Raw genomic sequence first — 25784 nt, forward strand, 5'->3', positions numbered from 1 at the left:
GTTACTGCCCCAGTGTTCTCAGAAGCCTGGGAATTGCAGAGAGTCTGGTGGCCACCCACAGGCAAGTAAGAAATGAATAGAGCAGGCTGAAAGCTCAGGCAAAGAATTGACATCGTAGTCTTGAGGCAGAATTTCTTCTTTTCTGGCATACTTAAAGGTTTCTTCATAAGGCCTTGAGTTTAGTGACTTAAATTGGATGACCCACTTCATCCTGGCTAATCTCCTTTAAGTCAACTGATGGCAGATGTTAACCACACTTACAAAATGTCTTCACAGCAACATTAAGTTTAGTTCTTGATTAAATTAACTGGGTACTATTGCCTGGCCAAGTTACAAATAAAATTAACTATCACAGCTGGTGACTTCTAACTTATGGCATTCCATACATAATGCTAATAAAATTGCCATACAAAGTTCTCTTCTTTGAGCCTTATTTCCATCTATTATGCTGTCCTGGAAAATTCTCATTCTGTCATTAAAGAACCTAACTATGCATTTCAGCGCATAATCAGATGCATTCTTTTGGATAAATCCTCATCAAAAAGAGATGAGTTGCTAAGTCTATTTACGGTGTGCTCTTAACATACATGCTTCTAAGTATTACATACGTATGACACTTTATTCCTTCAATAACCCTACACAGTTGGACTTGTTTTATTAATGACAAAGAGGGAAGTATGGCTGAGGGCAATTGAGACCTGCCCAAAGCTGGTAAGAAGTAAGGGCACAACATGAGCCCAAGTCTGCTGATTCCGAATCCCCTGCCTGTACAACCACACAGCTTCCCCATGAGGTATTAAGTGGTGGCATCATATTAGTAAAAGACTACCTGATGGCAAGATGCTGACTTCAGTAGAAAACCATCACACGTTTCATAAAATCTCATGTAGGCTATTGTCCTGGTTGAGTATTGGCAGAAACAGGCAAGAGCAAAACAATAAAAATATATCAACTGAAAGCTATACTTTGTTTTTTATTGTCTTTAACACCAAAGAATTAAACCAGATGCTCAAACTATTTCTAACTATAGAAATAGTTCATCTATTATTATATCATTGTAGCAAATGTTTTTCTTTTTCATTTTATCATGTGTCCATGTGCTACCATATTTAAAATGATTACAGATCTGATGCAGATACAACAAAGAGAGAAACGTGGAAAATGGGACCCTAAGACCCTGAGAAAAAAGATTTGATGAACGAGATAACAAAGTGAAGCATCTGCAGTGATTTAGCTAATAAGTCGCATTTCATTCAAGGCAGGTTTTGCCAGCCAGAAGCTTTCTGTAATGTAACACTTTAGTAATCTTTCAGGCATCAACAGGATAAAAAGCGCCCTATAAAGGGTTGTGTTTTCCTAATCAGGAAAAAAAAAAAAAGCAAAAAACCAGCTCAGAGTCCATGCAGACTTAACCCAGATCCAGCAAAAGACTCACACAGCCAACCGAGCGGTTGGCCAAGTATGCTTGAGCGGGAGAAAGGTGGCTCTTTTGAATCTGGCTTAAGGTTGACTATGTCCTAAATCCCATTTGTGCAACTGGAAGTAAGTACTCTTGAAATTCTCCCCTACAGAGATAATGAACTTCCACTACATTTTCATAGGCCCACATACATATTCTAGCGTTTTTCAATGAGTTCTTCTGAATATTTAGGCTTAACTTTCTGTGAACTGTCTTTTACAATTTTCTCTCCTGTTTTTTCCAGTTCTGTCTCCAAAAAAAAAAAAAAAAAACAGTATTGACTTGTGGCTTTGTTGTTAATAACTGAGGCACGGTTTTATGTTACAATATCTCACTACCAACATACATTTTAAAAGGCAGTCTGGGGTTTGCTGAACTCTGTTGATGATTAAACAGTTTAAATAAAAGGAAAGCTCACAACAGGGGATGTGTTTTAGCAAAGAATATTTATTCAAAATTCATTTTACTCTTACTTGGTAATTTCTCAATTCCACTATTGTGAATATTAAATCACAGTTATTAAAACTGATATGACACTTTACTAATTTAAAGTAAGTAGACCTCCCTGTGCCCCCATAGGTCAGTCAGCAGATATAAACATACCCATATCGCAGATCCAAAAACTAAAGGCAAAAAGAAAACATTGTAGCAACTGCAAAGAAAATCATAACAGTCCTAAATCGTCTGCAGAGAACCACAGTGAAATTCCCCTTGTAATGGCCTGGATGCATTATGGACCTGAGAAAATTATGTTCTTAAAATTAATCCATTCCTGCGGGTGTGGACCCATCGTAGTAGCACCTTTTGGTGAGTAAGATCTTCACTTTTGTTACAATATGACCCACCTAATCCAGGGTGGGTTTTAGTCATCTTACTGGAGTGCTTTGTAAGAGGATGAAACTCAGAGAAAGACACAGCAGCTCAGAAACAAAGCCATAGACAGAGCAGCCAGAAGCTGACAGCAACGAAATCTGGGAGAGAAGGACCAGCCACTGCCACCATGTGCCGTGCCATGAGATGGAGTCCAGGACCACTGTACTGCCTGTTGATGCCTTTATTTGGACATCTTCTTGGCCCTTCATGTAATCTTACAAACTAATAAAGCCCCATTGTTAAAAGCTAGCCCATTTCTGGTATATTGCATTTCAGAAGCTTTAGCAAACTAAAGCTCCTCTGTAGAAGCAAAGATTAAGCAAATACAAATCTTACTGTGTTGCCTTCTGCTCTGTTGTGTACCTGTTTAGGGTGCTATGAACTAGTGAGGCAGAAGATAATGTTTACCCCATCAATTATAAACATTTGCAACACGTGACAGCAGTCATCAATGGATGACCCTCCCAGCCTACCCCTCCTGACGCTAACCTCTTTCTTCTTTCTCCTTTTGATCAAAGATGCTACAGGGGTGGCTTCCTCCCACTGATATTTGAAAGGTTCCTTTTGTTTATCTCACAGTACCCAGGCAATAACTAATACTCTCGGTATTCTATAAAACGTCTTCTCTTTATTACGATTCAAGACCTCATGGGGGAAAGAGAAAATGCACTCAAACTTCACCTGGAAATTTTGTCAGCATCTTCCATGTTCCAATTGACTGCCATATTTTTCTTCATGCCATAAATATGTATTGAGTATCTAGTATGAGGCAGACACTGCTCTGGGTTCTGGGGCTTCTGTAGTAAATAAAATGAACCATATCACTGTTCCTATCCAGCTCAGCTCCGAGACCAAAGCACACACCAGGCAAAAAGTTACCCAGGAGTTTAATTAGGGACTTACCTACAGGAGAATATAATTCCCCATGGCAGCTGGTTTGGGAATGAGTCAGTAATCCACAAAAACAAGAGGAAGAAGGGTACTTCATATAGTTCAGCAAATCCTTCCAAGATCTGGTTACAAAGAAGTTTAGAATCTTGTGAGAGTTGATTACCAGCAGTGATTACGGAAGGGGGCTTTAATTGCACTAACAATAATGACTGTGCTTTGATCAGGCTAAGGCTTCCTCTCCTATGGGAGGCAGTCCTAACCCCTGGGCCACCACATCACTGATCACACACAGCTTACACTGCAGCGATGGAGGCAGCCTTCAAATAAGCACGTAGATATATAACGTGGCAGGTGAAGACAGCTTGCAATGAAACAAAATAAAGCTGAGTGAAGGGAAAGAAACTCAGCTCAAAATCCTACCAGTCTCCAATATGCCTTACACCAGTTTCTCACTTACATTTACCTTTTCCAAGTGTTTCCTGGTCTTTGCCACTAGGAATATAACTTAAATACTGCATTTCCAAAGTGAAATCAAACACCACCTCCCTCTTGACATTCTTTTTTTGTTCCTTTAAAGGCAGCAACATTCTCCTAGCTGACAAATTCCTAAGTCAACTTTGCATCCTCTCTTCTCCTCCCTTTATGCCGCGTTTTAGTTTCTGAGGCTGCTCCAACAACTACAGAGCAGGTGTGAAATGGTTTGAAGTGGCACCATGAAATGTGTTGGCTTAAACCATGGAATTTATTAAATTCCAGTTTTGAGAGCAGGAAAATATCCAAATCAAGGCATCATCAAGTTGATGCTTTCTTCCATAGATTGCATCCCAGTAATCCCGGCTCCTTGGTCATATGGCCAGGCCCAAGGTAGCGTCTGCTGGTCTCTCATTTCTCTGGGTTTCACTGATATCAGCTTCTTATTTCCGTGGTGTTTTCCCTCTCTCTGCATTCATTCTGTTTATAAAGGATTCTAATATAGGATTAAGACCCAACCTGAATGAGCTGGGTCACATTTTCACTGTGGTAGCCTCATCAAAAGGTCCCACTTACAATGGTTTTACACACACAGGACTGGATTAAATTTGAGAACATGTTTTTCTGGGGTACCACCACACCCCATGTCCAAGAACTTGACATCATTTTTTCTTCCTCTTTCACCATGTACCCTATGCTCATTCATAGCTCTCCTTTCTCATTGTCCTAATTCAGGCCTTCAGTAATCCTTCCATATTTCAAACTTTCTGATAAATACTGAAATAATATAGACAATATGCCTAGTTGCTATAAAGAGAACATCTCTCCTTACTTTGAGGAAAATCCCTGTAACTAGAGTAATACCAGGTCAGGCTGAGAATATATATATATATGGGGGGTTCCAGAAGGAAGGACTGCTAAATGATTATATGGTATCCTGCCAAAATTGTCAGACACAGAGTGCCTGAACCAGTCCTTAAAGGATGCTTTTCTTATTCCCTCTTAAAGCTACAGTACAGGAAACTAAGGCTCCTTATTACTGACTGTCACTGCAAATACAGCACATACTGTTTCTGCATCAGTTATTGTTCTTATCACATTTCCCAAATATTAGATTGGAAATGAGAGGAAGATGAAAGAGTAGAATTTTTAAGGAAGAACTGTGGGAAGATGTGTCTCATAGAGAACTCAAAACAAGAACTCAGAAACTTCTGTTAAATAAATAATATGAAAAGGGAAAAAAACCTATAGATTTTAGACACTCCAAAGTGCAGTGAAAAGCCTTTGAAGGCCTTTAAGGAATTTACTGGAATGGCGCGAATGAAAAGCAGACCTCATTTTTCCAATATATTTGAGAAGGAAAGAGAAAACCTGACTTCTAATCCCATCCTCGGCTGCTATGTGGCCTCAAGCACTCAAGCAAAACTGTTTATCTGTAAAATGAAGATAATTATTCCTACCCACCTCATAGGGTGATTGTGACAATAAAAGATATGTCCTAAAAGGGCTTAAGAGTGTCAGGAATTTGTTTTATTCTTATTTTCCGGGATTAAGAAGATTCCAATTGGTAAAAGACACTCTTTCCTAAATGATGTAGAGATAAGCCACAAGCCAAGCATGTAGCTGTCGTCACAGTTATTTGGAGAAGGACATGTCAGATCTACATGACCCCTGATGGTTGGAAAAGTTTTACATTAGGCAGTAGCTCCTTTAGAGTATGAATAAATGTAAAAGAATCTGAAAAGAGATCAAAGCACTGTTAAGGGTATTCTATCAATTTTAGCTATTCCTGATCACTTAATTTTTTAGAGAAAACAAATTGATTTTTCTACTCCTGCTCTCAACCACATAATACTCCAAAACTTCTGGGCCTTGTTGAAGCATCATCCAATACATGGTATAATGGGTGAGATCCACGTTGTCACAGCACCAGAAACTCAACTGTAACGGTCAACCTGAGCCACCTGATTTCTCCTTCTCTCCCTTGGGTCTTTAGGAAGATGTCCACACAATCATTGAGAAGGAACACTCTTGGAAAGTGAAAGTTTACTTGGAGTGATCCCAGATGCAATTATAATACAAATTACTCGAAAAGATGTCCTTTTAATTTTGAATACCCCTGATGAGTGAAATGGTGAAAATCCATCATGTTTACAACCTGAGGTTCTTCTTTCTTCATCCCTGATGGAACCTCACCCATGTCCTAAGCTGATCTGATTGGTCAGAAATGGTAACAATCTTCTGTCACAGATTTAATGCTATTTTCTCCAGTTGGGTAGTTTTAAGCCAGCTTTACTCACCCACATACCAAAAAAGAGCACAGCTGATAAGAGCAAGCCACTAACAACTTAAGATTAAGTCTCTGAAAATGCTCAGGCCACACCTCATTTCCCTCTTCTCCTTTTCTTCTGTCTTAGGAAAATGAACACGGCTTCCTGACTCAAACTTTGTTTCCCAGTTTTGTTTCGCAGTTCTAATCCTGATCCTATCAATTGGACTTGAAAAGTCATCTTTGTTTCTTCAGGTTACCATTTGATTCACTCCAATATCTTTGGTTCATAATTACAATCTCTCTTTTACTGTCATCCAGTGCAAACTCCTGGAAATAAATTAATCAAACATTTTAAAACAATAGTTACAACAACACTAATAAACCTGGACTTTGCTTGGAATTCATTTTCATTGGAAGAGACCTTCCTGCATACATCTGTCCTGATCTTGACATTTTGACCCACTCCATTCTCCAGCTCCATAGGGGAGGGGGGAGCAGGTATCCTCCTGAAAGTTGCTTACAACAAGAACCTGACACTGTAAATACCTCTCAGAAAACTAATTCTTAATTGTCATTGCTGACAAGAGCCCCAGATTTAGGAGACTTAAAGAACAAAGTGATTAATCTCCATGTATCAGTGAGAGTTCTCCAGAGAAACAGAACCAATCATAAAGCTCTATTGTAAGGAACTGGCTCATGCAGTTGTGGGGGCTGAATTCCAGAGGGCAGAACAGAATCTAGAAATTCAGGTGAAGTTGATATTGAAGTCTTGTGTCCAAATTCCTTAGGCTGCAAGCTGAGGAAGGGATTGAGGGTATGGTCTTGAGGCAGAATCCCTTCTGATTTGCCCTGGAACTTCTCAACTCTTCTTTTAAGAACTCCAACTGACTGGCTGAGGCTCACCCACATTATGGCGGTCATACTTTACTTAAGGTCAATTCGTTGTACACGCTAATCCTATCTATAAAATGCCTCCATTGGCTGTCCAACTAGGACAGTTTTTGACCAAACAACTGGACACCATAAACTAATCAAGTTGACACATAAAATAAACCATTCTACCCCAATCATGGACAATAAGTTCTCAAATTACAAACCTTAAATACAGTCTCCATTCAACTCTTTTAAAGCTCTCTTGGTACTGTTATATTAGCTAATGCACAAATATGTGCAATTCAGAAAACAAAAGAGGATAACTTTTTTATTTCTTCTTCTATAATATATTTGGCACAGTCCTAAGGTTGCCAAAAATTAAGAATCTGCTCTCTCTTTCTCCTATACTGCATGATTTAGAAGGAATCTGAAGAAAATCCTGAATTTTTTTAGTTTCCTAATTTTCTTCTTCTCATCAAGAGCTCTACATTCCTTAGTTAATCTGTACACCAAGGCTGGGATAACTATTACAACTCCTATGTTAAGAGACAGTTGGCAAGTAATCAAAGAAGCATTTGAACTTAGCCTGGTACCTCTAACCCCAGGGTCTCTGTTCTTTTCATTATACTATTCCACTTTTGACAGGAAGAGAAATTCTGCCTTGTAAAATGGTTTCCCCCCTACCAGTTACAGAACTATGGACTTGCTATTACTTCATATCTTCTTCCAGTCTCTACCTATAGCACTATAGGGTATTAGAAAGAATAAAAACCAGACAAAGCTAAGTGAACAGAATAAGATGCTAGTAAAGGCACCCTCAGCCATCCTTATCAGACTCTATTTCCTTTTCTTTCTCTTTCCTGTCCTATTTTCAGTCTCTGTTTTATCTCTTTTCTCTCCACCACGTAACTTCAGTTTCCACGAGTGGAAGAAACAAAACAAAACAAAACTTTTCACAGGACTCTTAGTATTTACTGTTCCAGCTACTGTTGCTGTCAAAACTTTGTAGTTTACAACATCTAGGTGTTGGGCTCATGGATTCTGTGGATCAGGAATTCAAACAAGATACAGTCTTGCTTGTACCTTGCTATCAGGACACTTGGCCAAGAAAAGTCCAAGAATTCCGGTTAGGATCCCTGGGAGGCACTTTTGCTCACATGTCCAGGTATGGATGCTGGCTATCAACTGGGGCTTCAGCTGGGTTGGCGTCTGGAGTACCCACACAGGGGTTGTTTTTGTGAGCTCCCATGTGGGCTGGCTTGGGCTTCCTCATAGCATGGTGGCTCTCCTCCAAGACAGAGCATCCCAAGAGAGTAAGGGGACATGCATGGCATTTTGGCCATCTAGCCATGGGAGTCATAAAGTGTCGATTCTACTGTACTCTATTGATCAGAGCTGCACAAAGGTGTTCCCAGATTCAAGAGGAGAGGCACAGACCAATCCATTCACGAGAGGAGTCTCAAGGTCACATTGTGAAAAGAACGTGTAAAATAGGAGATACCGTTGCAGCCGTCTTTGGAAAAATACAACTTACCATGAACTCTTATCATATCTTAATGCCTAAGTATGCATTATGTTTGAATGTTCAGTTAGACGTTATTTCACACTATACCTCTGATTGTTGGATTCAGATTGTAAACCACATGATGGCAGGGCTGGTCACGTGGAATTAATTTACACTAACTCCACTAAGCACACTGTACTTGACAACAACAGTAGATAATAATATTACCAGTGCTGCAGTCGCTGATAAATGCATGCACTTGAGTGATCATTATTTTTATGCTGTAACATCTGTAATCTGTTGCAGAAGATCTCTAGGCCAACCAAGGGCACATGGCAGATTTCATGTGCAAGTGAATTTTATTACCCCAATTAGGTCTTGTTTGCTAGAGAGGAGTGCATAATTTTTTCTCTCAGGTGAATAGATTCTTGTAAAACAATAATTGAATCTCACAGTTGAGGGGAAAACATCATTACCGTAAAGGAACTATCTTTTTTTTTTGCTCCATAACCAGTCACTTTAATAGATTATTGAAAGGGTTGTATTAGCCATCTGTGTGAGATCTTGCTCCTGAATGTTTATCTCTTCTGAAAAGTTAACTAATGGAGACAATTGTCCCTTTTCAGTTGATTTTATAGGTGGCTTTGATTCTTATGGCTACCAGGGGCCACAGAAGACGTCTCATTTACAACTACAGCCCATGTACATGTAAGTATCTCGCTTCGCAGATATCATTCTGGGTTAACAGGCAATCCAGTAAAAGTTACTGTGGCCTAAAATGGATGGCATGCAGCTGTCTTGAACAAATTTCTTGTGGCTATATGTTTCCTATATTTTCTCTTCTTTTCATATCATTTTCACTGTGATAATTCTAATGATATTTCCTTTATAGTATATTTATTTGACTTATCAGAAATGCCATCTCTATGGCTACTTTTGGTCTCACTTAACTATCAATGACGTGGCTTAAAATCCTATATTATATGCCATTTCTCTGAATTATCCAGAAGTTGTACAATTTTGAAAATGATATGAACATTGTAGGAAGTTATATGCAACTGTATCTAAACCATATGTTCTGGTTTACCCAGGATAGTCTCGGTTTACATCTGTTGTCCAGATGTTATGATGATCAACACTCCATTTTACTCTGGTTTGGATGATAAACGATAGGCTCACCCTTATGATGTACAGTGTTCAAAAATCAAAAACTGAACAATGCTCTTTCTCTGCCATTTTTCTGATGTGAACCGTGAAAGTGAAACCAGAGCATTAACACTGAAACTTATCAGATCCTTAACTCTAGCACTCAAGAGAGCAGACATACAACCACAGCCTGATTTTTATATCTGTGTTTAGGCAAATTCCCTTGGATAACAACTGATAACAAATTCTATATATCAGCATCAAGTGATATGCTGAATTGCAAGCGAAGATCAAAATAGAAAGTAAGACTCCAATTCATTTTGAAATGTGAACTTCTTTCTTTGAAGATTTGTGTTTGTTGTCGTTGTCCTCCACCATTTTACCCTTTAATAGCTTTAGCATATAAGACAATAAATGGATTTTGGAGTATTTCTCCTCCAAAGAACTGAAAGCAATCCTTAGATACCCCCTCTTAAGCTTCTCATTAACGAGAGAATGATCCTTGTACCACATCTGCATTCTTCCATGTATTCCTTAGCGGTCCCGAAAGCATTTGCTAACACCATCCATGGAAAACACTTTATCAATTCAGAAAACAACCTGAACTCTGTATCATCCAAGGTCTTCCCTCTGTCCACAGCATATCAAACATTCCTTCTTCTATATCCTACTGCCACTTCCAGATCCAGGCACTCATGACCTGTTACTGTTTCCCAGTCTCTTTCTTATTTCAGAACTCCTACTCCCGCCCTCCAGTGGCTGCTAAATTCCTAAAGTATCACTCTGATGATTTCACCCCCTGCACAGAAACTATCAATGGCTCCTCTCACCTCCTGAACAAAGCCCAAACTCCTTCCTGTAACTGCACATCCAGTCTGATCTGGCCTCAATGTTTTGTTGAAATACTCTCTCTGCTTCTCAATCCTTCATAACTTTTGACTCCCAACCATATGCCAATGATTCCAGGAGACTCTAGGGAAATGTAAATGGTGGCTAAGAACTGGGTTCCTGCCCTCCTGAAGCTTGCAATCTACTGGGGGCATAAACACTCTGATATCTCCCTTAGCTTATTGAAGGCACACTGTCTGAGATAGAATGCCATATGACCTTGGGCATATAAGTTATTTAAACAACTTTATGCACTCCTATCATGCCTACATCTCCTCACCTGCAAAGTAGAGATGATAACATACTTACTTCATACAGTTGTTCTGAAATTATAGGAAATTATGCATATAAAGCAAGTAATGCCCAGTGCTTGTCATCTAGTAAGGGCTCAATAAACATAACTTCTTACTAGTGGGAATAATGTTTATGTTGGCCAACATTACAGATGAAAAGAGTTATCAAGGCACATATCAACATACTATATGTCATGCCCTAAGCATCCCCTTTGCAAACAATAGACCACACATAATATTTGCCTAAGTAACACGTAATATGTTTGTGCTCTGGGGTAGACCAAAACATCTACAAAGCTGGCAACTGCTTGCTTCTGAAAATATATATTCCTATATAACATATCACCTAACATTTCTTTGTCTTGATCAAACTGAGTGATCAATAAATATGAACAAGCTTTAATGAATTACATGTAACCACTCATCTAAAGATCAGCTATGATAATAACAAGAGAATATTAATTATACATAATCAAGTATGTTGCTTTAAATTAAGCACTTATAATTCTGATGATGTCTTTAAAGATAAATATCTTTGCCCAACATTAAATTCCTTGAGGACAAAACTTTCCATGATTTTGTTAAATAGTAATCTTTAAACACCAAGAAAAAAATCATGATGATATTCTTTTCCTCTGTAGTACCTGAGAATGGTGAAATTACATGAGCGCTCTCAGGTTCCATTACTGATTAAATAAGTTAAATGTTTTATGGAATTCATATTTAGGAAGCTAGAAATAATTAAGGTTCATAACAAATTATTAGTCAAAATACTACCTCCAGGGGCGGGCCGCGGTGGCTCAGCGGGCAAAGTGCTTGCCTGCTATGCCGGAGGACCTCGGTTCGATTCCCGGCCCCAGCCCATGTAACAAAAAACGGAAAAACAAAATACAATAAAACAAGAAAATGTTTAAAGATGTTTCCCTTTCTTCCTTCCTTCCTTCCTTCTATCCTTCCTTCCTTCTCTCTGTCTTTCCTTTAAAAAAAAAAAAAAAAAAAAAAATACTACCTCCATCCTTCCCACAAGACATCTCATAGGAGGCCTCAGATACGAGAACATCATGAATCTATTTTATAGATGAGGAAACTGAATCAAGACAAAGCAAAAGAAAGGCCACACAACTTATTAGTGATGCGGCTCAGATTACTAAACTATTTTCAAGACCCCTTAGTTCAATGTTCTTTCCAAATTCTTAGGTGGACTGTGAGTTTGACTTATTTGTACTTCTTCATCTAGCCCAACTGCCATATTACCAAACACAAGCTTTCCTCAACCCTTTAATTTTCTGCATTTGAAAGTCAGCCTATTCAAACCCTGTGCAAACCCAAAGGTGATTCACACATAAACTTCATCCTCTGCCCAGAGGCAGAGATGTGTGCGTCTCCCATGTCCTTGTCATTTGGGGTATGCCTTCTCCCATCAACCCTCCACCAATCAACCTTGTAAAGCAACAGCAATTTAATATCATGGGCCAATTGGTTGAAGCCCCCTAACACTATAATATAGAAATTAGATATATAAGCTGTTTCTTAGAAGGAAAGCAATGCACTTTGAACTGTGGGGCTTCCATTATGCCCAGCAAGTCTTCGATGGTTCAGATCCTGGACAAAGCTCTGGAAGCATGCCACAGCTGACTCCAAGTTGAGGGTATTTTCCAGGTCCCATAATCGATGACCCGATAGGAACTCTTTTTTGGATAAGGGAGGGTGGATGTTCTCGGTCTGTGATTCTTCACATTATTTGTAATCCATCTTAAAAGGAAAAGTTTTCTTTCTGTTTTTCTGACAGTTTGGTAAGCCTTTTCAAAACAGTCAAATAGTTTTGCAGCTGCTGAACCGTAACATTCCCAGGTCTATAGGTTAATTTTCTAGCAAAGTAGTTGCTTTGACTTCCACTTAGCTATCTGCTATATAAGTACAGACCTGTCTGGACTCCCTGCAGTAGATGCCCTGAGAATATTCTGTGGCATATTAGAAAACTGTTGAAAGCATTGTGCTCTTTTTGGCAGCCTAATTGTACAGCAATACATCATTGCATTTGTGCCCAGAGACAGATTTTAAGTTACCATAAGTGGCCTCTCTATCCACAGGATTGCATTGAGCAAAAAGGAAAGGAGATGAAAAGTTATTTGGAAAGGAGATGAAAACCATAATTTGGGTTGTTGTTGGTGGTGGTTTTTTTTTTTGAGGAGGGAGCAGGGAGCATGCTTTTGTGTTTGAAGAGATGAGACAAGGTACCCATTGATCCCCTCTTTGATTAAAAGCATTTTCTTCTATCTCTGTTTTAGGTCAAAATAATCAAGACGATTTCAGTATGTCAGATCAAGGATCTTTCAAAGAACTTGTCTTTCAGTGGTCTCCTGCATTTTATAAAGAGCAAGAAGCAACCAAGTTTAAATATACATGAGAATACTATACACATGCATATTATATCCGAAACCCATAAACAAAAAGCCTCCATATGCACATACACACACACACACACACACACACACACACACACACAACTCTTCTTGGCCTCCTCTTTCCAACTGAAACTGACAGCTACGCAGGACACGCCCAGCTCAGATTTCCTGCCAGGAGGCTTCTATCTCCTTCCCTTCTTGAAGTTCCAAAGGAGACGCACCGGCCCCCTGCTGGCCCCACACGGTCCTCTGCAGCCCGCCAGTGGGCTCAGGGCGGTGAGGTGGCCCGGGGCACCGCGGTCTGAGAGCCCTGTCTTCCGTGCTCCACTGGCTTGCAGGCCGCTTAGGCAATGTCGTTGCAAAAACCACAAAACAGGCCGTGGTGACATTGTAACCGACGTGCAGAGCGGCAGGCTGCCTTCCCTAAAGGCTGTCCCGTACGTACTTGCCTTAACCCTCCTCAGTTGTACACCTGAGAATCTCAGTACAGACGCTCCAAGTCACCTCCTTTAGGCTAACACAGCGCCGTTTATTCCGAAAGAGTTTGAGTCTGTGTGTTTCATGTCCAGGAACGAGACTGCAGGGCTCGGCAGCTCCCGTGGGCCTCTGTGAGGAAACTGCCAGCTTCGGCCAAGTGCTTTACCATTGAACCTCCACGGCGGCCAGAAAGAACCAAGAGGCAGTAATAATCGTCACCTTTATAACTCTTAAATGTGGTCTTCTGATGGGGTTGGGATGGGACAAATCAAAATCGACTAACCGACTAAACTCATAATCTTCTGGAAGCAGAAAGCAGAAATGGCTTAACTCACTGATTTTATTTATCGCACTCTAGGTGCTTTTATAAGTATCTACAAATATATCTTTTACTAACACAGAAATAGCCGTGGATTTCTATCAACAGAGGCCAACTGAATATGTATTAGCTATGTTTACTCTTTTATATCTAATTCAAACTGGAACCCTACGTAGGTGACCTTTCTTTTCTAACTTCAGCGTACGAGATTATTTTTTGGGGGGGGAGGGGAGCAATAGTTACTTGGTGAAATACTTGAGATCTCTTTGTGGTATTTGGGGGATCTGTTGTGTGTTCGAGTGTATTTTAATCCTCCTGTATTATTGTGGCAGAAAAACTGTGCTGTTAATGTAGTTGGCAACAAGATGCCTTTGGAAACTTAATAGTAGGTCAATGTGTTTATGGAATATTCTGAACTCCTAGGAAATTTCGTTCTATATTTTCAAGCATTATTTCATTTTCATTAGTGGAAAACATCATTAGCTCCCACTTATCAGGAACTCAGAGGAGTCTTATGTCTTTTCTTGGAACCACCTGAGACTCTAAAATCAATCTTTTTTCTTTCTAATACACCATCTGTAAACATGGTGAAATTCAGATTTAGAAAGTTATAAATTGGCATGGAGCATCTTTTTTTTCTTTAAACATCTTTGAGATGTTTCAGTTGTTGGGTTAACCTACTTCGGACCTTAGCCCATCCACATCTACTTAAGCCAGTCCCATTACTGTGTTTGCATGAATAGCTGTGATACACACACACAAATAAATATTTGAAAATGATAAAGGAACACAAGGTTACTATTGGAGCAGAAGCTATAAAAACAAATTCAGCCACTTGTGCTTGAATTTTCTCAGTGGCTTGTATATGTCCATATATACATGTATGAAATACACAATTGCAAATATGTCAGTGAAACCTCATGTGATGATTTTATTGTGACATGCATGTTTAATATATGGAGAAGTATTTACCAATGTGTTGTCCTTGGATTCCTAAAATATAGATACTATACATGCCAGAAACTATTCTAATTGTGACTATTCCAATGAGGTTTCACTGTACATTCAAGCTGTGATGAGTTTCCACCTTCTAGTACATGTATTTGGATACAGACTTAACTGCACAGAATAAGCCCTCACGTTCCTGCTTTAAGTTGCAGCCAAGTTACCAACAAATCACTATCATCACCACCAAAATTTTCAAAACAGTTGTTGACTACTAAAAAGTAATCGATGGACAGGTCTTTTCTGGGAGTGGTAAAGCACAGTTGTGTGATTATATCTGGAAAAACATCTAAGTTTTACAGCTGTATCCTCCTCAAAATCTGGTGAAGAATGCTATTTTTCTAGGCTGAGCTTTTGTTATAAACCTAATATTCAGAAGGCAAGAGTTACAATCCTGATGTGTCTTTTTTTTGCATTTGTTAATTCTGAATGTATTTTTAACAGAGTGATTTTTTTGACTTACTAGTGTAATTTGCATTTTAAAAATAAATGGAAAAACAATTAAGTTTCTGAGCCATCCCTGAAAACCCCTGCTGCTTCTCACAGTATTTGATTATGTCATCAACAGGGAAACCCTATTAGATTTACATGAAGGCAGTGCTGATGTTCTAGGCAGCGCAGGGATGTGTCAGCTGTGAAAAAGAAATCACCAGGTCATGGCACCATTTTAGCTCAGTCATGGGTGACACACGCTTTCACGATGTCCTGACATTAAAGGATCTGTGGCAGGACTGCCTGGAACAGACCTGCTGTCATTTGAACGTCTTTTTTTTATTTTGCCTTCTATCTGAAATTTAGAGTTAGCATCAGGCAGATAGTTGGCAGAGGTGTTAGGGTACTATATTAAAAAGCGTTGGTTAAATAATAGGTAGGTTTAAAAAAAGTTGTAGGCCAAATAACTTATTTAAAATGAAATAATCAGATACTAATAAATTGTCCCTTTGGTGATCTAACTTTGTTGTTGTTAGATTATCGATATCCAGTCCACTAGAGGACAGCTGTAGGGAAGCATGTTGGCGTGGGGTGGCAAACTGAAAAGATCAGATCCCCGGCATGTGCAATGGTTCAGACCTAATTTCAGCTGCGCTTCACCAATTGTGCCAGCGAGAGAGAGGGCAGCACAGCTCCTCCAGGCGTGGGCTGGCTCATCGGCTTGTGTCCTCCTGTTGCAGACAGATACACACCAGGTCCCAGAAGCCAAAATACTGAAATTAATGAGAAACAAGAAAGGCTGTGGTGCAGGATTCAAAGGAGCTGAGGATCAGCTTGTAGGACTTGACCTCTAGGCCATGTGGTGAGACGGGTAAATGATCAAAGCTGTTTTCACTTGGGTTCCCTGCGGGAAAAGTATGCTGACGTGGTGCTCAGCAAAGTAAATGGGGTGGCATCAGGGTGGCGCTTCACACCGTGGGAAAGTATGCACACTGCATCCCAGCCCTACACAGAGGGGCGGAAGTTGAGAGAGCGATCACAAATATCCTAAAGAAAAGATTCCTTCCTCTTGTTCTCAATTAAATAGGAAGCAAGTTTACTAAAAACAAAAGCGGGAAATGGAGACCTACATTTATTAACCATTTAGAAAATGTAGTGAAGCAAATATCCAGCATTTCCACTGGATTATAATGTGTGGGTCATTTTACTCAGAACTGTGAACTCATTTTAAATAGGTTGTATTGTAGATTACGTTTTTGAAATGCAAATCCATTTATTATAGAGACAGTACACTGAGGCCCAGGGAGGCTAAAAAATTACTCACAATTACCATGTATCCCAAAAATGCAAATAACTCACCATTCCACAGCAAATTCTAGGATACGTCTTCTGGTCTGAAGAGAACCACCAAACCCAGAAACCATCAGCTGATCCTTCCTGGACTTTATCTCATAAGGAAGAATCTAAGACAGTATAAGGTCATAAAATGCTTCTGAATTAGTGTATATTGGCATTAATTTAGTTTCAATGTTATATTCCTATTATTTCTACCCATATGTAAACATCTATATTTAATTTGTCCTTGTATATTATTAACCAATTATGTTCAATTTCAGGCCTAGGAATTTTATTTCTTCTATAGCAGACATAAATAATAAATGTTGGGATGACTAGGGTTACTTGACTAGTTCCATCTTGATTACTTCCTATATTCAGGCATTTTATCTGTCTTTGGTAAAATTTCAGCATACAACACTCAAGAAGCTTTGATATCAAAGACCTTTCACTGGAAGAAATGAAACCCCAATTATTCTCATCACACGCAAATCATTGCTTAGCTCCATGCCCAGTCCTTCTTTCATTGTATTATGTCTACCTCCTACCCATGCCAAGAGAGGAAAGAACAAAATCTGTAATTGATATATTATGTCCAATTTAAAACATGCTAGCATCTTGAAAAAGTCACTGTTGATAGCTATGAGAGCAAAATCTCTAAGACATTTATATAGTCTATGTATTTTAAATCATCAAAAACTAGAACAAGATTAATACATTCAAAGTTCCCATTGACCATGGAAATCTGCACAAGCATTATGAGTTATGACTGCCAGTGACAACAAAGAAAATGAAGATGAGTTCTTCCTGAAAGGAATAAAGGCAGGTTTCGTGTTTTGTTTTTTTAATTCTCTGGAATTATAATACAAGTGTTTTTTTTTTTTAATCCCTAAACATTATGGCGTTTAGAAGCAAATGAGCTTAAAACTTTGATGGTTGATGAAAGTTGGTTTTTAGAAGATAAATTCAGAAAGGAAAAATCCCTTTAAAAGGCTCATGTTAATACTCTTACACAATCTAAACTGTTATTAAAATTAATATAAGCCTTTTCTATAATGAGAGTACAGAATTGTGGCAACTTAATGATAAAATAGGTATGCGTTTTTAACCTCTCATTTTACTGTCATTTGAATTTAAGCTGTAACAGCAAAGGAATAAAAAAAAACTCCCCAAAAAAGATCAGAAATTGATGCTGTCAGCCCAAGGATGATGGATTGGTACAATTAATCACTAAGTCTTTTCTAAGCGTCCTTCAGGAAGTTATTTACCAGAGGCAAACCCCGTTTAGTCCCCTTCTGCATGCTGTCATTTTTCTTCATTATTCCTCCGGTTTTACTCATTATGTCTTTGGGGATATGCTGATGTCCATGTGGAGGGGTTTACACACACCTGTCCAGACATAAATCTTTCAAGCTTCAACTGGGGGCCTCCAGAACACCTGAGCCTCTTGTCATTGTTTCAACGAGCCCGGCAAAATGCTCCCGGGATGATGCCAAACAAATGGACACTGAGTTATAAGTGATAAGTCAATGGGAAAGTATCAGATTGAAGGAAGACTATGAAAACTCCCCCCATGTGATTGGACGTGGCAATCTTGCCCTCCACTCACCAGGAACTGGCCTCACGGTGCACAATTTCTCCATCTCCAAAAACAGGTAGGTACAGCAGAGACGGAGAGCTGAGCAGCTGGGACCTATGTTAATAATTGGTGTAAATGCAAAATCTATTCGTTGATTGTGTTTTATTGGGTGCTGATATGCAGGTATTCTTATACACGAAGCATTTCTATTCCTAATGAACCAAATTATCTGTCAGTTAAGTTTGAAAGAGAATGGATTGAAGAAGCAGCAGCAAAACCTCAGTGCTGTCATGCTATCAGGGCCAACCACATCATTTGTGGACCCCCGTGAAAAATGAAAATGTGGGGCCCCTTGGTCACAGAGCAGGAAAAAAATGTTGCTAAAAATATGAAAATATGAAACTTTTTTCCTTTAAAAATACTTTTACTTAGAAAACATAATAAGAGCAATAGTAATGCCTCAATAACAACGTAAATGTATAAATTGTAAAAAAGTAGTATTTTGTTATTATAATTTATATAATAACATAGAATGCTGTATTAATGTGTTATCTTGAACGTAACGATTTTTCTGGCTCACTTTTCAGCAGGTTCATTTATTAGGTCATCCAAATGTATACTTTCAGCCACTTCATTTTTGATCAATATGATTTAAAGCCACTTCAGTTGCTCTTGGCAAATGTATCACAATTAAATTTGTGTAATATTTCATTTTGAGAAGAATCTTTCTGCTGACGCAACTGTCACTGCAACACTTGAGTATTGTATAGACTGTGACAACATTGGGATACAATGCAGATAAAGTATTTGAAATATAAATTTTAGTACATCTGGAGCTGATGATTTGGCAGAACAATTTTTCTGAAATTATTTAATTCTTCTTAAAAATCTGTTTTGTGTAAATCTTTTTAACTTTATATGCTTTCTCTGACATTTCCTGCAACCTGTACAGGTTGTTTGAGAAGCCAAAAGTAGCTTCATAATTTGTATATAATTAATAGTCCACTTATGTATTCTATCTCTATATCTTCAATTACAAGGAGAAAGTAATTTTTAAATTGTCTTCTTTTCTAATAATTTGTTAATCTGAGGCTCCATATGAAGAGAGTTCTCTTCTGTCTAACGCTGTGGCTGCAATCTTTAAGTTCTACTTCTAAGCCTGCAGATACTTGTTTCGCAACGTCGCAGCAGCTTTCTAAAGCAGACTATAAACTCTTTGAAGAATTCTAATAACTCTGACGTGCTTTACTGCCACATCCATGTGTATGCTTTTGTTTGGTAATACTTTACTGACAACGTTTGCCCCTCGGACACCAGCAGTTCCTTCCAGGATTTCCCCTGCTAGGTGAATAATCTTACCGACAATGCAAGACCAGTCTCTGGGCAATGCAAGACCAATTGTCCGGACGCTGGGCCGGCTTCCCACGGGTCACGGTGCTACCCGAAAGCCGAGCTCCTCTTCTCCCCTGGGGTGCAGCGGCCACTGCAGCTACTTGAGCACGGCCACCACCACCGCTGGCCTGGGTCCTGGCCTTGCCGCCCACTCGGGCCTGCACTTCCCCAGCATGTCCCGAGCAGTGCGCGTGCCCGCAACGGAGTCCTGGGCCCATGAGGGCGTGTCCTGGGCCCGTGTGGCGTGTCCTGGGCCCGTGTGGCGTGTCCTGGGCCGTGTGGGCGTGTTCTAGGTCCGTGTGGGCGTGTCCTGGGTCCGTGTGGGTGTGTCTTCCGGAACCGTGAGCTGCACATGCCACCTCCCCCCACCCCCCACCCCTGTGCATCCCCGTGCACAGCCCACCTGAGTGAGTGCCGCGCCGCTGCCGGGCGCATCTCCTCAGCTCACCGCCTGCTCGAATATACAGTTATTAAGAATTTCATGAGGGAACACAGAGTATTAAAGCAAAGACCCGACCCTTCCAGGCACAGGTTTTCTCACCTTTGCCAGCTCCCTGCTCCAATAGCCTCCCACAGTTGTCCTCCCATAACCAGAAGATGTTTCTCCACGGTACACTTTTCAAAAATTCTGTACTGAAGGTTTGTAGATGATGCAAGGGACATACATAAGAGAGAATAGCTTAAGGCAATGCACAAAAATTGGGGGAAACTTGAATATGGAATGGATACCAGATGATTTTATGGAATGATTGTCCATTTTCTTAGGTGTTATGATGGTATTCTGAAAGCATGTTGAGGCCTAAAACTTAAAAAGTCTTGGAGAAACAGTAAAGCAAAATTCAGAAAAATGTTAATTATTGAATCTTAGTAGAGATTATATATGAATTTATATACTACTCTTTCAGTTTTTATGTATGTTTGAATTTTTGTAATTAAAAGTTGTAATTTTATCATTAAAATTAAAAGTTGGGAATTTTTTTAAAAAGGAAAAAAATACACAGGTTGTAGCAGCCTTGTTGTGCCTTCTTGATTTCTATTCTCCCATTCTTCCATAAAGGAAAAAAACACAGGTTGTCAGATGGCCCTGCCTGCTAAAGAATTCAAGAGTGAAATATCCTTTCTACTCTACCCACATGCACCCTTACCCCCATTTTGTTCCTGGGCAGAGAATTAGGACACATCTGAATTAAGAGCGATATAAAATAGCACTGAGATTGTTTCTTCTATTAACAGAATCATTTGTCTCCATGAATATCACGGCTGGTGGGTAGTTGCAGACCTTCCAACAAATTGGATCAAACACCTGGTTACATGCATAATTAGGTTTTTATTGTACTGCTATTAAGAAAGAGATTTTGATTGGCTAACTGAAATCCATTATAATAGGCACTAACATTACATGGTTAGAATTCAACTAAGCAACCTGGGAAAGAAAGCTCAAGAATAAAGTTCAAGAATAAGCAAGATTTATTTCTCATCTCCAATTAAAATACAGCTTTCATAAGAATTAAAATTAGTGATAAACACCCAATGCATAAAAAATAAGATGTCTTTATTGTTAAAATGCATTTAGAAACTGAAAATATACCTAGATACAACTCATCATGAATCAAGACACTCTCTGTGTCCAAAGAGTAATTTAGACTGGCAATAACTATTTCACATAATTGAAGGATATTATATTTTCTTTCTTCATATTTCTCTGTGTGGGTATTTATTTGAAGTACTAGTTTAATGAAGTCCCTTTTACTCTTTCTTCTTTTTCAATATTCTGCAATATAAGATAATAGCTAACATTTATTAAGGACATATTAAGTGCTACGCAATATTCTGCATCGTTATAGCATCTAAGCGGTAGATCAAATTTCAAACCCACAGTCTAAAATTTAAAAAACAAAGGCGCTGGAGGCTAATGTGCAGATCTGTGTAGCTGTGCTTCTCTTTGACATCAAAGAAGACCTATCTTTCTGTTGATAGTCAATTCTTATTTACAGCCCCACTGAATGTATAGTTCTCACTCTTTCAAGGCACTTTCTTCCTTCCACCTCTTCTCCCAGGACACAGTCCATTCAGACACGAAATGAAGCAATACTGAAAGCCATTAGACAGAGGGTGGATTTCAAGGGAAGACTGAGGAATCCTCCCTCCCTAAGGATCACCTCCTCTCTCAGTTTGCCAGAGCTGCTATGACAAATACCACGCAGTGTGCTGCCTTAAGCAACTGGTGTTCATTGTCTCGTGGTTTTGAAGGACAGAAGGCCAACATCAAGATGCCCTCTTGACCATGCTTTTTTTCCATAAGTCAGTCGTGTTCTGGTGCTGGCTTGCCAAGTTCTTTAGGACCTTGGGTTACATCTCTCCCTTCATCACATGGCTTCCTCCAGTCACTTTCTCTGACTTCTGATCTCTACACCGTCTGACTTGTCTTTACAAGGCCTGTAGTGACACGGATTAAGAGACCCAACATGATTAAGTTGGGCTGCACCTTTCCTAATAATATCTTCAAAAGGGCCTGTTTACAAATGGGTTCACACCTACAGGAGCACAGAAAGAGAATATGTCTTTTGTTGGGGTACTTGATTCAATCTACCACATCTCCTCTGCCTAACGTGGCTTAATTGTGGCCCTATCATGACCTAGGACCTTTCTCATGACCACTCTAGAAAAAGAAGCCATAGGAAGGGCCAACTATCTAACCCTAAACAGTAAGGCTCTGGGTTATTCTCCTTTCCACAAGGAAAATCTAGCAGAATGCATCCATGATTCTATCATCACATAGCAATTTGCTATCTCATATATTTTTCTGACATGGCAAACTAAACTCTACACTGGGATATAAACTGTGGAAACCTGATCAAACCTTGTAAGCTCAAAGCAAAGGAGAGCCCATGGTTTTAAAAACATCTGGAAAGTGGAAAATAAGATAAGCATACGTTTTTCAGTGCTACACAATATTCTCCGTCATCATAGCACCTAAGTAGCAGATCCGAGTTTCAAATCCAGTTGGTCCCTCTGCAGCTGGTGACTGAAAATAATAATAAATGGCAGTCAATATTTACTGAATTCTGACTTAATTAGCCAAGTCCTGTGACAAATTTGTGGAATATTTACCACTGCTTAACACTGTGAAGCAGGTTTTAGCATTATCATGCCTATATTATACTATGGAATCTGAGGCCTAGAGAAATTAGAAAATTTGACCAAGGCCACAAAACCCACAATTGGTGTGCTGGTGATCTGCACCCGAGGCTATACGGACGATCCGTGTACCTGTGATGGATCCAAATGTCGCTTCTCTGTCTGAGCAAAGGGAAATAGAAGCACGGCAAATCTTAGTCCCCTCTGAATAAAAACAAAGCACTTGTAATATACTAGGCTTATAAATCCCTTTCTTCATAAGTCCTCCTAGGGTTGTGCTCAACACTTACCATCGAATCTAACTGAGCAGTACAGAGCTAGACTTGACAGGGACCCGGAGAGGGAGTGAGCCCAGGGTGGTTAAGTGTCGTTGGCAGTGTCCTTCATTCTTACAGCCAGCGTGGAATTCAGGAAGTTAACAGCTCCCTAAGGAACTATTTACACTGGAAGGCTAACCAACAACTGAACCATTTCCCTAAGGTCTTCCACCCTCCATGCCAAATGTAATGGTGTTTCACCAGTCCTACCCTCCTCATATACCCGTTGGCATTGTCTCCTTCTTCTATAGTGTACATTAACAATTAAAGGACAGGCATCTGAGCAAAGAGAAAGGCAGCAATTTCATTTCCTTGAAAAACTTATCTGATGATTTGTCTTGTCTTATATTCTGCCATAAAGGTCAAGTGTATTGAATGCTAGTGTTATGGTCACAAATTTTCTTCAGCCTTGCTTTGGTTGACATTTTCTATTCTTATTAAATTAAATGGAGACAAACACAGCAGTTGATATGACCCTTAAATGTTAATTCTATATATAAATCACCGTATTAGTTTCCTATTGCTACTAGAACAAATTACCACAAATTTAGCCACTAAAAATGATGCAAGCTTATCACCTTATAATGCTGAGAACAAGAAGTCCAAAATGGGTTTCACTGGACTAAAATAAAAGTATCATCAGGATTGAGCTCCTTCTGGAAGCTTTAAAGGAAAACCTTTTTCCTTGTCTTCTCCTGATTTTAGAGGACTCATTGATTCTTTGACTCGTGCTTCCTTCCTCCACCCTCAGAGCCAGCAGGATAGCATCTTCAAGTCTCTCTCTCTGACTCTCTGACCTCTGCTTCCAGTATCACATCTCCTCCAACTCTTACCCTCCAGCCTCCCCTTTATAAAGGCCCTTCTAGTTACATTGGACATACCCCATAATCCAGGATCATTTTCACATCTCAAGATCCTTAAATTAACCACAACCGCAAAGTCCCTTTTTCCATACAGATATAACATATTGCCATCTTAGGGGGCCAAGCATTAGTCTGTCTTCCACGGGCACCTTTGTTACCATCTCATACACTGAGATCAGATGATTCTGCTGTGTCAGCATTTCTACTCATGTAAGATACTACGAATGTTAAGAGAGTCCACAGACCTACTTAAATTTGCCCCAAATCCTCTGCCTTCTGAGACTTCTAATATGAGACAATTTCTTAAGGAAAAAGAAATAATTTCTTGAGGTGAAATTCGCATAACATAAAATTAACCATTTCAAAGTGAAAAATTCAGTGGCATGCAGTACATTCACAATACCGCGCAAATATCACCTCTGTCTAATTCCGAACATCTCCATTGTTTCAAAGAAATACCCCTTATCCATTAAGCAATGTCTCCCCCTTCTTTCCTACATTCCCCTCCCCCGGGCCAACATCAACCTGCATTCTGTCTCCATGGATTTACCTATTCTGGATGTTCCACATAAATGGAATCATGCCATGTGACCTTCTCTGTCTGGCTTCTTTCACTCGGCATAATGTCAAGGTACATCCACACTGGTAGCATGCAACAGAGCTCCATTCCATTTTGCCACAGAATATATTACACTGCATGGACAGACCACGGTTTGTGGCTCCTCTCATCCATTGATGGACATGGAGGCTGCTTCCCACCTTTTGGTCGCTATGAATAGTGCTTTGATGAACATGTATGTACACGAACTTGTTTGAGTTCTTACCTAAGAGTGGAATTGTGGGACCATGTAGGAATTTCATATTCAACTTTTTCAGGAACCATCGCTGTTTCGGCACAGGAGAGTGCTGAGGTCCTCAAGTGGAGCAGCCACAGTGAGAGCCCAGGTCACAGCTGTTTCACCTGGGCCATGCTATTGATAAGTTGTCAAATCTCAGCTGTTTTTCATAAATCACCTGTAAGACTGGATGTGACTAAAGAACAAGAGAAAGAGAGAGAAAAAAAAAGAAACTCTCTAGAATGGATTGGCTGCTATCTGTTTATGAAAGATTTATAAGAGTTTTCTAAAACATGAATTAATCCATCCATTTGGATTCACACCAGCTTGGGAAGATAAAGAATTTGACATGTAATTGACCATTTTCCACAGAAGTATACATAAATTCTCTAAGTGTTTATTAAATAAAAAATTGCATTCACATATTAAAATAAAAACAGCAGTTTTTTGAAATGACAAATAAAAATCAGCCTCCCCATATATTCATCCTATTTCTTCTCAAATGTAATAATTATTAACACTTTCTTGTGTGTTCTTCCAGAAAAGAGCCTTGATATATAGAATAGCATATGTATTTAACGTTCTTTGTGTGCTCTTTAAAAACGTACAGAAATGAAACAGCGCGCATACTAAATATTGCTTTTGTTTGCTTACTAATTTATCCATGTCCATCTACTTCATTCTTTTTAATAGATGCTAAACATACTCCATTATATGGAAGCCATAATTTCTTTAACTACTTCCCTATTGATATAAATTAGGTGTATTTCAGGTTTTGTTAATAACATAGGTTTTTTTAATTTATTATTTTAATATATATTTAATTAAGTACTATATGCACATGGTTCAAAATTAAAAGGACTCTTGTCCTCTAACACCCAATTTCTCTTCTCAAAAGCAACCAGGGCTTCACATCTGATGTGTATCTTTCCTCAAATGTCTATGCATTTACAGATGTTTGCAACCTTCCCTTCATACCTATATTACACCAGTGTTGTGTGCCTTGCATTCTACAC

The 25784-nt window shown here is 39.2% G+C and overlaps 1 protein-coding gene across 2 annotated transcripts in view; it reads left to right on the forward strand.

Annotated features, from left to right (window-relative positions):
* NKAIN2 (sodium/potassium transporting ATPase interacting 2) overlaps nt 1–13170 on the forward strand; it is a 1040630-nt gene extending 1027460 nt beyond the window's left edge. Inside the window, exons 6-8 of one of the 2 annotated variants that reach the window (XR_013176421.1) lie at nt 8970–9051; nt 9703–9791; nt 12959–13170. Coding sequence is in view for 1 of the 2 variants with exons in the window: in XM_077162805.1 (XP_077018920.1) it covers nt 8970–9051; nt 12959–12968 (92 nt within the window). In the remaining variant the exon portion in view is untranslated. The remainder of the gene's footprint in view (nt 1–8969; nt 9052–9702; nt 9792–12958) is intronic. The other variant, XM_077162805.1, reaches the window with a different exon arrangement.
* Nucleotides 13171–25784: the final 12614 nt, after the last annotated feature.

The sequence above is a fragment of the Tamandua tetradactyla genome, chromosome 5 (assembly GCF_023851605.1).
Source record: "Tamandua tetradactyla isolate mTamTet1 chromosome 5, mTamTet1.pri, whole genome shotgun sequence".
Taxonomy (NCBI): domain Eukaryota; kingdom Metazoa; phylum Chordata; class Mammalia; order Pilosa; family Myrmecophagidae; genus Tamandua; species Tamandua tetradactyla.